Here is a 12,386-nt window from a genome sequence, read left to right on the forward strand (position 1 = left end):
AAACCCAATAAAGGGGCCGCGGCCTATAGTTATTCCACATTCATTGTTGTGTTTTACTTTATTATTTAGGTTTATTGTTATGGTATGATAGGTGTCAATGGGGAGTACAATCCCATGACATTCCATTTAACTCTATGCCTCACAATATGAGGTGATGTGGTGTAGCACGTCGCAACGTGCTGTGTAAAAATGCAAGCTGTTCTACATTTCTCCAATGCAGTGTATTTGTATGAAGTGAAGCAACAAGACATAAGACACAATTGCCTTTTCTATGTGTTCAGACTGCTTTGGACAATACTGCCCAATGCAGCTCAGGGCTGGTGTGAACGAGCCCTTAGTGTGGTATACAAAAAAGAGACAACTGAGTAGAAAAGAAGGACAGAGGGAACTGGTTTCCAGTGATGGACAGTTGGGACTCAGATCTATGCCCGCCACCCATATAAACCTAACCTATGACAATGGTTGTCAACTTACAATGTATAGGAGGCCTCAAATGTGACCTAAAAAGGGCCGCGCATAATATTTACTATATGTGATGCTACAAAAGACTGTCATAGACTGAAGACTAATTAGAGAAAATGGTCAGAGGCTGTTCTAGAGATATGTTACAGGAAACTGCTAGAGGTTACTGTTATTAAAAGACCCTTTACAAAATCAATGCTCCCGCTACTGATTGCTGGGGCCCGAGGGCCGCATTTCGAACACCAGGGACCTATGAAGCATAAGCCAGGCAACTTTGTAAGCATATCAAAAAAGTCTGTAAACTCATTACCCAATGGTTGTTAAAAAGCTGAGTGTGTTTGCTACGTGTTTCACTTGTTGGATTTGGTGTGGGGATTAACTGGGGGCTTCAGCTGCCATTGTGATGTGCGGGGCTTCTGGTGTGTCCCGATGCCTTTAAGGAGGATTGGGCTACCTCCTGGCAAACCTGCTCCCAATTCATCCTTTGCTATATATGCTCCAAATAGAGGCTCTCGTAGATTAGAGTTTGGACTACACTATATAGAAGGGCCTTGATGAGGCAGTGTGACCGCCACATATTTTGCAAACGTTGTGCAACTAAGACCTCTGTTTTTAACCTTAGTAGTTAGAGAGTGTAATTTTTTTTGCAGGCTGGCTGGTGAGTGTGCTGGGAATGTTTGTTTCTGTACTGTGTAAAACCCTTCCATGTGCACCTTACTTTAAAGATAGTTATGAATTGATGAGTGTGTTTACTATTCGTTTCACTTGTTGAAAAGCTGACTATGACACCTCACATGCACCACAACTGATCTTTCCATCACACAATGTCCCAGTACACTGATTAAATCTTGTACCTATGGAGCAGTGTGCTTGTGTTGTAGTACATTATATTAACCACTAGATGACACTGGCATATGCCTTCAGCAAATGAAGCACACCCTGGCGCCCCATTGACACTTGAGCTGAGCATCTTGGTATGTTTTGTTGTGTTATTTTTAGCATTTGTATAGGCATTTTTGCAAGCGTTTAAGGCTTGAGCATTTTAGTTTCATTTTTAGCTAATGCAAAGCTAGTCATTAGGCAAGTAAAGCTATAAAAACAAGCGTTACACGTATATTAGTGCATTTTGGTGCATTTTTTTAAAGACGCTCCTATTAAAGTCCATTGGGGCAAAACGCTGGAGTCTGCTCTAAAAGAAGCTCATGTACTTTTTTGAGCTACAGGCGTTTTGATACAAGTGACAGAAAGCTCAAGTGTGAACAGGGGGCCTTTTAAAACAATGGCAAATAGCACTCAGGCATTCAAGCATTATGATGACATAAGTGATCACTATTAGTAAGGTCTGAGAAGCATTTCCCCATAAAGTTTGGGTCAGGAGTTTTCAGGAGTCCTGTTGTACACCACTCCTAGGTTCTCTTAATGTCTTCCTATTATAGAGGACCGATACTAACTTATATTAGTATGGTCTGAGAATCCATAAAATTGGGGTCAGGACACAGAGAGAGCACCAGCTGCATCTACCATCGTTTCAAAGTGAGACTGTCCATCACAAGCCCGCCAGTCTGTAATTTATGTAAGTGTGCATGCTTTGGATTTAATTAAAGTGTTTAGACAGTTCTACACTATGTGACATGCCATGTTTTTCTTTTTTCTTTGGGACACATTAGAACCCAGGAGCAAGGTATACCAGGATCCTTGGAAATTCTTTACCTCAATTTTATGCGGAAAAGCTTCTCAGACTTTAGGAATCTAAGGTAGTATTGGTCCAGTATAAGAGGGAGACATTAGGAGAACCCAGGAACAAGGTGTACCATCATCCTTGGAAATTCTTTACCTCAATATTATGGGGAAAGGCTTCTCAGACTTTAGGAATCTAAGGTAGTATTGGTCCAGTATAAGAGGGAGACATTAGGAGAACCCAGGAACAAGGTATACCAGGATCCTTGAAATAACAAATCCAAACGTATCTAGATTACTCGATAACAACATCCGGATGCATCCGAATGAAATTCAGAAAAAAGTGTGGACTTCCCTCCCCAATACATACTAGACCATTTAATAACAACTCTGCTCCCAAATGTCAACAATGGGGCGGAACAAGTTCCCTGATGTCACAACTCTCTCCACCCCTTCATTGATATTCGGAAGGAGACCTGAGAGTTCGTTGGGATCGGTCATGTGGGCGGGCATCGGGTATTTTTTATTTAGGCGAGTTGGCGGCCGTTTTCCATCCTGATTGACGTGGATCTACTTAGCTCGGTGACATGATTGACCAGTGGATTACATTGATGGACACTTTTCTATTTGTTTTATTTCAATAAAGGACTTGTCAAAAACCTGTGGGGTTTTTTTTCCAAATAAAGAACTTTACAAACTGGTCTGGTGTGTTTATTTACTATTGTACTGTTTATTTGTCATTTGTTCATTCACGAGGGGAGGTGGCATCGGGGTGCCTTCTTTATGAAAGGGGACACCCAGTTTCCTATAAGCCCCCTTATCTGCAGACACCCGCAACACTGGCCCACCTTTGTCCTCATGGACATATTGGTCTGGTAAGGGATTTTAGGGGGGACCACACTCTTTTTGTCTTTTTTTGGCGTTGGGGGTCACCCAAATACCATTTAACTCATCAAAAATGAAAGAAAATCCGAATCCCGAAATGAATTGACTTTTTGACCCGGAGCCCCAAACCAAATGAAACGAAACAAATTTTATTGTCTACTGGAAATTCCTGATCCTTTATACTGTAGAAGTGAGTCCTACAGATGAAATCTCCTGGTTTGGTAGGATTTACGGAGCATGGGCTGAGGGTCTGGTGGGCTTTACCAGTTTCTACGAAAATGCTTGGATAGCCGCACAGAAATCGGGTAAAAATACCAGTTAATATCCCTTTTAGGGATGCACCGATACCCATACTAGTATCGGTATTAGTGCCGATACCGAGTATTTGGGCGAGTAATGCTCCGATACTTACCCCCGATACCGGAACTTCCGGTCAGAGGGAGGTCTCCCCCTGACCGGCAGTGCCACAAGGGAGCATGGAGTTAACCCACCTACTGGCTACCTGATTGGTCAGGAAGTCAGGCTGCCTTGCAGTGTCGCGAGGGAAGTGAAGCCAGTGTTCTTTCAATAGAACACCGGCTTTACACCGCCCAGCTTCCTGATAATCCGTGCCCACAGATGCCGTATCAGTATTCTGTATCAGTGAGCGCCGGAAAAAAATATTGCTACTCGTACTTGATACCGAAAAACTGGTATTGGTGCATCCTTAATACCTTTAGGATGCATCGGACCACTTGCTTCAGACAACCCATTTATTGTAGATGCTGCGTCCTAAACCTTTTAGTCTTTTCTAAGATACTGCTGGAGCAAAGGAGGAGGAATCCGGAGCTTCATGAAATACGCTCCCCACTATACCATACCCCGGCCACGCCCCCTATGAAATACTCTTTTCATTTGTTTGTCATGTTTTTGTATTACCTTACAGTTCTTCCTATCTCCTCCAGCCTCTTTCAGCCACTTCCTGTCTGCATTACTTCCATCAATGTTGACTTTATATTATTGCCCTGGACCAGTTTCCTGGTGACTACAGTGGACCATGCTTGTGCTATGTGTGTTAACACTGCAGCTTGAAGTCTCTATAGAGGGTGCATGTGACAGGGTGACAACACAGGAGGACAAATAAACAACACAGGAGGACAGATGAAGATAGTTGGTACCCCTCCAAAGGAAGTGCATGAATAATGCAGGATCACCTGGTATTCTATTAATGAAAGCAAAAAATGTTAAAAAATTGAAAACAACTTTTGAAATTCCCTGATAACATGATGAAGAGGAATTAAACTCTTTGAGGCATCACAGGAGCATGTGCCATAATGTCCAAGAATGCACACAATATGGCAGACTTATCTGTTAGTTAGTCTGCCCTCTTCCAGGTCTGATAGACTCCTATGCTCTTTCGACACTGCTACCACTTTCTTCTCTGCTTCTTTCACATCCAACATCTACTTTCTTTAGCCTTTGGACTTATGATGTGACTCCTGTGCAGGCACGTTGGAGTTATATTATTTTCAGACGCCAAGCGTGCACTGCGAGTGTATGTTGCACTGGACAAACCACACACACACACTATGCTAATTGTTGGTGGAAAGCAGTTTTTTTTGGAAAGAAGTCTTTGTCTCTTCTGTCAAAAAATCTACCTACAAGCAATTTTTTTATTGAGCTCTGGTTTAAAGGAGTTGTAAAGTCCAGCATATACTATGCTGTTATAACATCAGCATTGTAATAGGAATACATTTTTGATCATGCAGTCAAATCTTACTTTAAAAAAATCCCTTTTATGTAGTGAGTGCTGTCTTCTGTCTGCCCATCACTTTCATCAACATACTGGAATCCCAGTGTGCTTTACATCTCTTTCCTTGCTGCTTGATGTGATGCAATCTTGATTTCTCGATTGTCATAGATGTGCGCAGACTATTGCATTAGGGTGTGCACATAAAAGTGCAAACACACACGGGGTGAGTATATATATATATATATATACATACACAATATACATACAGTATATAATACATATTCAGACCTGAGGCATCCCGGATTCCCATCTCTGCAACTGCCCCTAACTCTTCCAACAGGGGTGCAGTAATGAAGCAGGGAGCCTGGCAGGTGGTCGTGTGACCACCCACCCAGCTTCCTGATTGGATGGGAAGCCACAGCCATGCTCCCTCACAGCTTCCCAGGCACCTAGCACTGTGTCTGTTATGTGAGTAATGTAAGTGACAAGGGCTGCTGCGCTCTGTATAGCTGAGCAAGTCACAGAGAGATCTTTGAGATCTCTCCACTTGCTCAGCGACTAAACACATGGCGCCCGCCAGAGGTGTAACTAGAAACCTCAGGGCCCCTGTTAGAATACACATTGCTGTGTATATAGCAACAACTTCTGCAGTATAAATTTTCGGTCAGTAGATGGCAGTGTTTATAAATTCTGTTATATATCTATGGTAGATACTCTGTTGTATTGAAAAAGGTAGAGAATAAAGCTGTGGCTTCCTTCCTGTCTTCAAGCCATGTGCAGCATGCATATCAGACTGTGTGCTTGTGTTTCTCTGAAAGGCTGTGCAAAAAGTTCCAACAGCCCTGGTGCAAGAAATCAAGAAGGGCCCCATCCACCCCCCATGAAAAAAAACATGATTTTGATCCTTTCTGTTAGAATGAAATGTACTGCCTGCCGCATCAGAACCTCCTTCATGTTGAGCCCAGATAAGGTGAGCGGTCCAGGCGCAGTGTAAATGATGGAGGGCTCTAGACTGAAGGAAAGGGGGCCCGGTAACCGGCAATGTCGGAAGTTACCAGGACCCTCTTCCTCCTTTCCAGGCCCCCACTAAGTGGCAGAACACCAGGGTAGTAAACACATATCAGCCTTTAATACACAGTTCTGAGTTGTCACTGTGCTAGTAGCAGCTTGACCCTCTGCTGCTGCTGGGGGTGCTACAATGGCTAGCAGGGCATGACATTTAGGGCTAGTGTTGCACAGCACAGGCAAGCTGGGGTGCCCCATAAGATAACATATAACTCACTGTTAGTGCCCAGGGTGCATGTTGCCACTCTCTTTCCAGTCCGGGGAGTGTCTTCCCAGGTGGTCTATGCTGGTGCCATGGAACCTTTAGAGCCCTCTCCCCCATCCTCTGCTCCAGAATGGGGCCCTGAGCGGAGGGCTACACCATCTGTGGCCAGGCATCCCTCAAGAGCACCAGTGCGCATGCGCTGTGCTGTTCCGCCGCGTTGCTGGGTAGACGCTGATCACCGGTGGCCATGTTTGTTGCTGGCAAACGGTGACGTGTTGCGGTAGTGCTGTGGATTTGGTGTTGCGCGCTGGATGATAAGTGTGTGCCAAGGCACAGCTCGTGCGCACGCCTATGTCCATTGTTCAGTGTGAGTTGTACTTCAGAAGGCAGGCTCAGAGAGAGTGGTGACACACGGAAGTGCATATTTACAAAGCTGAGTGAAATTGTGTCAGTGCATTGAGGAAGTACATCCTATGGACTATAGGAGTGGGATAGAACTTATGGAAATTCAATATAAAAATACAGATTTATTTTTGACCATATATACATATTAACTCTAGGGGTCCACAGGTGTGTAAAGCTAACCATTCACCAGTAGAATAAAAAAAAAATTAAAAATCTGTTTTCAGAACATTCAATTTTTAATAGATAGTGGGATCAAATTGCCGATCGCTATAGACCACAGTGTTGACAAAAATGAAAGGAGCTGACATTTTGGATTGTTTCTACAGAGACCTACCAGTGTATGGCTAGCTTCACAGTAGCTTAATCTACCTCAGGGGCGTCCCAAGGCCGGGTGTCACGCGGTCTCCAGACCGGGTGACACCCTGCTGTGACGTTACCTCGCACATCTTGTTGATGGAAGCCAGCAGAGAGAAGAGGGGTTGTTCACCCAGCGGGATGAGGTATGCCGCCGGGCCTCGCACATCTTGTTGATGGAAGCCGGCAGAGAGAGGAGGGGTTGTTCACCCAGCGGGATGAGGTATCCCGCCGCCGGGCCTCGCACATCTTGTTGATGGAAGCCGGCAGAGAGAGGAGGGGTTGTTCACCCAGCGGGATGAGGTATGCTGCCGGGTCCCCTCTTCTCTCCTGACACTGTCCAGCTCACTCATGACCGAGTGCCCGACTTTTTAGAGGGGGTGGCTCCAAAATTACTGTCAGTCATTTTGGTGTCATCCCTGCAATGGTGTCACCCGGGTGTGGGCCTCACCCCCTTGTGACGCCACGGATCTAATGCTACTAAAGCCTCATGAGATGAATTTGTGTTTGTATCACATGTATGAGCTGCTACATAAAAGGTTTCCAGTAGTGTGATTGAGCAATCCATCTCCTATGATTGCAAAATACCATCATTTCATTGCATATCAGAACATTTTAGCAATTTATGTCCTTCGTTGATGCCAATGGGAGTAGAAGATTAATCTCTCATTTACAAAATTCTTGGACAACATTTCCTATTCATGTATACCCCATGGGTTTAACCCCTGCGTGACTGACGACGACTTTTGCCGCCGGGACTCTGTTTAAACTTGTAGAGCCGACTGTCGGCTTTACAACAGAAGCGATCCTGGCGACTTACCTGTCGCCAGATCGCTTCTGCGTCCCGAAGAAGGGGCCGCCCCCCCCCGCCGGACACCCCCGCCGTGCTTCCCGGGCTCCGTTGCCCCTCCTACGGGCCCGGACGTTAATTCCATGAGACTAGTCTCCTAACAATTGCCTAGCAGTTTCTTGCAGTAGCAAAAAGAGCAATCTAAAGCCTAGAACAAAAGTGTAATACAGAAGTAGACAACCTGAACACTCCAGCTATGGTGAAACTACAAATCCCACGAGGCATTGCAAGACTTACAGGCATGACTCCCACAGGCAGAGGATGGATTTGTACTTTCACCACAGCTGGACTGACATGGTTGCCTACCCATGATGGCAGCTTTACCAGTCCTTAGATGTAGTGGCTGCATTTAGTTGGCTGAGATCATCTTCAACAAGTACAGAAAATACCTGTGTCCTTGTCAATGCCTGTGAGCTGAAACAAAAGCACAATGTTTGTAGTGGTTAGCACTTCAGCCTTGCAGCACTGAGGGTCCCTGGTTCAAATCCTTGTCAGGACATTATCTGCAAGGGGGTTGTATGTTCTCCCTGTGCTTGTATGGGTCTTCTTCCACACTCCAAAGACATGCTGGTAGGTTAGTTGACCCTGTATGAATGTAAGATAGGAACCTTAGATTGTAAGCTTCTTGGGGGCAGGGACTGTTGTGAATGTGCAGTATGTAAAGTGCTGCATAAATCGTCAGCTCTATAAAAATAAATAAATCTTCCCTCTGTAAACTATGAAACCCTCATGTAATAAAGATGAAGGCATGTCTGACATCCATCCTGGGTGACAACTATGGCTCCCCCTATAGATATAGTGGAGTAAGTGTTGTCACTCTAAGGCAGAAAGTGTTTGCTGGATTACCAGGTGAAAATCAACAACAGCTTAAAAAAACAAATGCAGCCACGAGTGAGCTGCAATATATTACATTTTTGGTATGCCGTTATTTTTGAAATCACTGAGATTAAAGGCGAATTGTGGGGGTGAGTGAAAAACACTCATCCCCATAATTCAAGCCGACCTGTGACAAAGAAGCTGTCACAAGTCGGCTGTATTGGTCGGGAAGTCAGCGAACACATACCGTCGCTCGCTCACTTTCTGATCATCTCCCTGCAGGGAGTGGTGACTTTTGACTGTGGGGGGCATTCCCTCTTAGATGGTTGTCATGGGAACAAGTGTCCCTATTGGAAGATTTCCCCTCTATTCCTGTACTGGTGGCAAGTCAAAATGATGGATTTGCCCTCACTTTTATTCCCATAGATATTGCTAATCAGGGCAACAGTGTCAGGCAACTCCGATGCTCTGTTATGAAACTACATGTCCCATGAGGCATTGCAAGACCCTGACAGTCATAAACATGACTCCCAGAGTTAAAGCATGATGGAATTTGTAGTTTTACCACAGTTGGCCTGCACAGGCAACAATAAAAGCCAGACAGAAGTTTCTAACCCCTCACCACTCTAAAATCTAACATTGCCTTTAGTTGCCTTATAAAATGATAAGTAACAGCTGCCCTATGGCAATCTAGTGGCATTCATCACGCCAGCCCCATAGACTAAAAAGGCTGGAGTAGGCGGAGAGCTGTAGTGACAGGGCAGATAGGCCCTTTCTAAATATATACCACGACCAAATAGAAGAGCAGGGAGGCGATCTGGAGGGACCCAGTGCCTGGGACTAGTCAGCCCATTGCTGCACTGACCACCAAGACATATGTAGAAGTACCATTGCGGACTAGTATTCCTTGTGCCCATCTGAGTCCTTGCCAGAAAATAACAAAAGGAAAGCACATCCACCCAGGAAACCGAGCAATCCCCACCCCCTGTCTCCTCCTTCTGTTAGCACTACTGATGAACATGGCTGCTGCCGTGCCTTCTGTTGCTGTCTCTACCGCCGCTGCCCAGGACGAGCTGAGTAAGTTAGAAAGGAGCCTGCCATGGTCAGGATCATGCTGGGAGGGGGCAATCCTGTCATGGCTTCATCCTGACCGTATAGATCTGGGGTATTCCATCTGCGATCCGTTGTCACAAGAAGGGAAGGGAGAGCCCCCCCAGCTATGTGCTATGATCTCATACAAGGAGGCACGGTCACTGCCAGCATGGGCAGCGCTGGGCATACAGATGGCATTGGGGGGGCTGCTGCTGCTGAAAAGGCAATAGCAGGGCCTGTCCCTTTACATAGGACTGCCAGGCCTATATGCAGCACTTGCACAGTCATGGGATGGAAGTGAAAGCAAAATTCACACTGCACGTTGTCATCTAATGACAGGTGATGAAAGAATAGTGCCAGCTTTTACATTTATGTCTGCATTTGTTTCGGATTTTCTGTGCCAGCATGGGCAGCGCTGGGGTTTTATCTGATTACTACTTGATGACCCTGAGAATAACTCGACATGGTGTAGTGGGTTTTGAGAGGTCGTTTGAAAATAAATTGGTGGTTTAGATTTAGGGCCATAGTGTTGCGCTGAACGCATGGCGCACCTAGGGTGCAGTAACATGCACTAGATGCGTTATGTTACTTTTCCTTTGAATGATATCCTAACACATCTCCTGGCAGCCGTGTGTTGCTTTGCATGGTATTGTGGTGGTGTCACAAGGGGGTGCGGCCTGCACCGGGGGACACCAAAATGAGTCAATGAGTCATTTTGGTGTCACCCTCTCTGAAAAGTCGGGCACCCGGTCATAGACTGAGAGTCCAGCAGCATACCTTACAGGAGGGGACCCGGCAGCATACTTAATCCCGCAAGATGAATGTCTCCTCCTCTCCTTGCCTCACAGAAGACGATCACCAGCACTTAACCAAAAGCATGTCGTTTTATTGAAGTAACGTGTCACAAGCATCATTCAGCCAAAGTTTCGTGACCTTGCAGGGTCCCTTTCTCAGAGTACCATAGTGACCAAGAAGGGACCCTATGTGGCCCCAAAACGTTGGCTGAATAAAAAGCAAAAAAACCATATGCTTTTGGTGACTGCTGGTGATCTTCAGTTATCTTGGGAACCAGGGCGCCATCCGTGTTATCACTACAAGCACCACAACAACTAAACCAACAGGTCTAAACGCTGTATGGAGTGCAGGTGACCTATCACGATACTCCTCTGCTTGCCGGCGTCCCTCACCAAGAGCATGTGATGTCATTATGCGTGTGCGCAATGACATCACGCGTACATGTAATGACGTGGGCGCCGGAGGACACCCAGCCTGGTGACGTCCTGAGTAATCCCATCATGCTCCTGACTCTGGGAGTCATGTTTGTGGCTGTCAGAGTCTTGCAATGCTTTATGGGAATTGTGTTGGCATACACCTATTATTTTTTTTCTGTTTAACTTGCAGTATTGCGGTACCACGCATTGCATTGACCTGCAATGCCGGGAGGTGCCATTTAAATGAATACCAGCACAACGCACATGGTACCACACACTTAAGTCGGCAGTATCACATACACGCGTGTCATGGTGTGAACGGGAGCTTATTAACTTTCAAAGTTACAGGGTTTTTCTTTTTTTTTTTTCCAGTGCACCTGCCCAGTTGATTGCCAATACTAGTTCTGTCATAAGTATGTAAAGTGTATATATTTGTTAACTTAGGGTAAAATTGGAAAGGTTTAAACTGACCATACACCTTGAGGTTTTTCTCATTCAACCCGGCGTGTCTGAATCATTCGATTTCCTCCATCCACACATAAACATTGTGGATGGAGGAATCCGTCAGTTGTAGTATTCAGCGGATAACCGGGTGTCAAAATACCTGAGCAGTGACTGCATCTGCTTGGACGTAATCTCTGGTTGACAATTTTCCACCTGTCTCCTTCGACAAAAATCAATTGAAAAATTGAGTTCCGATGGGCCAGGTAGTGTCGGCAGGGCTCCCCACAGATCAAATTTTGCCTGACTCAACAGGAAACGCCCAAAATTCAATCTGTGTATAGAACCAATATCTCCGCTGGGGAGATTCACCCTATGTATCCTGCTGATTGTCACTGGGACGTGCTTAGATTACCAGCAGACAGTTGCAAATGGAAACAGACTGTTTGCATCCAAGTGTGGTCAACCGCAGGTAATCATAGCTAGTGCAATTGGCTAGTGCAAATGGTCGTGGTGGCAGCTTTCATTGTATTGTACAGCGTCTCCCATCTGCAGCCGATCGCATGAGTCTCACAGAGGAATTCGTGAGACTCACGCCATCAGCCCCATTTGCAAGTGTGACTGAGACCTTAAAGCGTAACTAAACCCAAAAACCAAAAATGTAATATATGTCAGCTTGCCAATCCTTAGATGTGGTGGCTGCATCAGTTTTCAAGCTGAGATCATTTTCAGCAAGTACAGAAGATACTTGGTGATCTTACCAGAATTGCAGAACCCTTCCTGGAAGCTGAGCAGACATCAAAAGAACAAACATCCTAATCTTTGTTGTGTACCACAAATAAAGAAAACGGATGTAGCCACCGCATCTAATGACCGGTCCGTTGCAATATATGACATTTTTATTTTTGAGTTTAGATACATTTTAAGTCGGGCATGCATTCATGTGATATCACGAAATGCAATCATACTGCCAGTATGGATACCTAAAATCATGGTCTCTTGTACCCCAACGCTGACACTGTTAGACAAGCTGCCTCTACTGTATTGTACAGTGCTGCCAGTCTAATATTGGAAGCTTTCTTACAAGAGGGAAGAGCACAGGGATCAATGTGTTGCTGGCAGGGCCACCATCAGGGAGGTATGGGTGATACATATGTAAGGGGCCCTGGGGTGGCTACGCCACTGGTAATT

General features: G+C 45.4%; 1 protein-coding gene across 1 annotated transcript in view; it reads left to right on the forward strand.

The window, feature by feature from the left end:
- Positions 1 to 9,401: 9,401 nt before the first annotated feature.
- KIAA0368 (KIAA0368 ortholog) overlaps positions 9,402 to 12,386 on the forward strand; it is a 73,592-nt gene continuing 70,607 nt past the window's right edge. The window contains exon 1 of the mRNA XM_018569951.1: positions 9,402 to 9,528. Within this exon, the coding sequence (XP_018425453.1) occupies positions 9,465 to 9,528 (64 nt within the window). The 5' untranslated portion in view covers positions 9,402 to 9,464. The remainder of the gene's footprint in view (positions 9,529 to 12,386) is intronic.

The sequence above is a fragment of the Nanorana parkeri genome, unplaced genomic scaffold, assembly GCF_000935625.1.
Source record: "Nanorana parkeri isolate BGI_ZX_2015 unplaced genomic scaffold, ASM93562v1 scaffold1432, whole genome shotgun sequence".
Lineage (NCBI taxonomy): Eukaryota > Metazoa > Chordata > Amphibia > Anura > Dicroglossidae > Nanorana > Nanorana parkeri.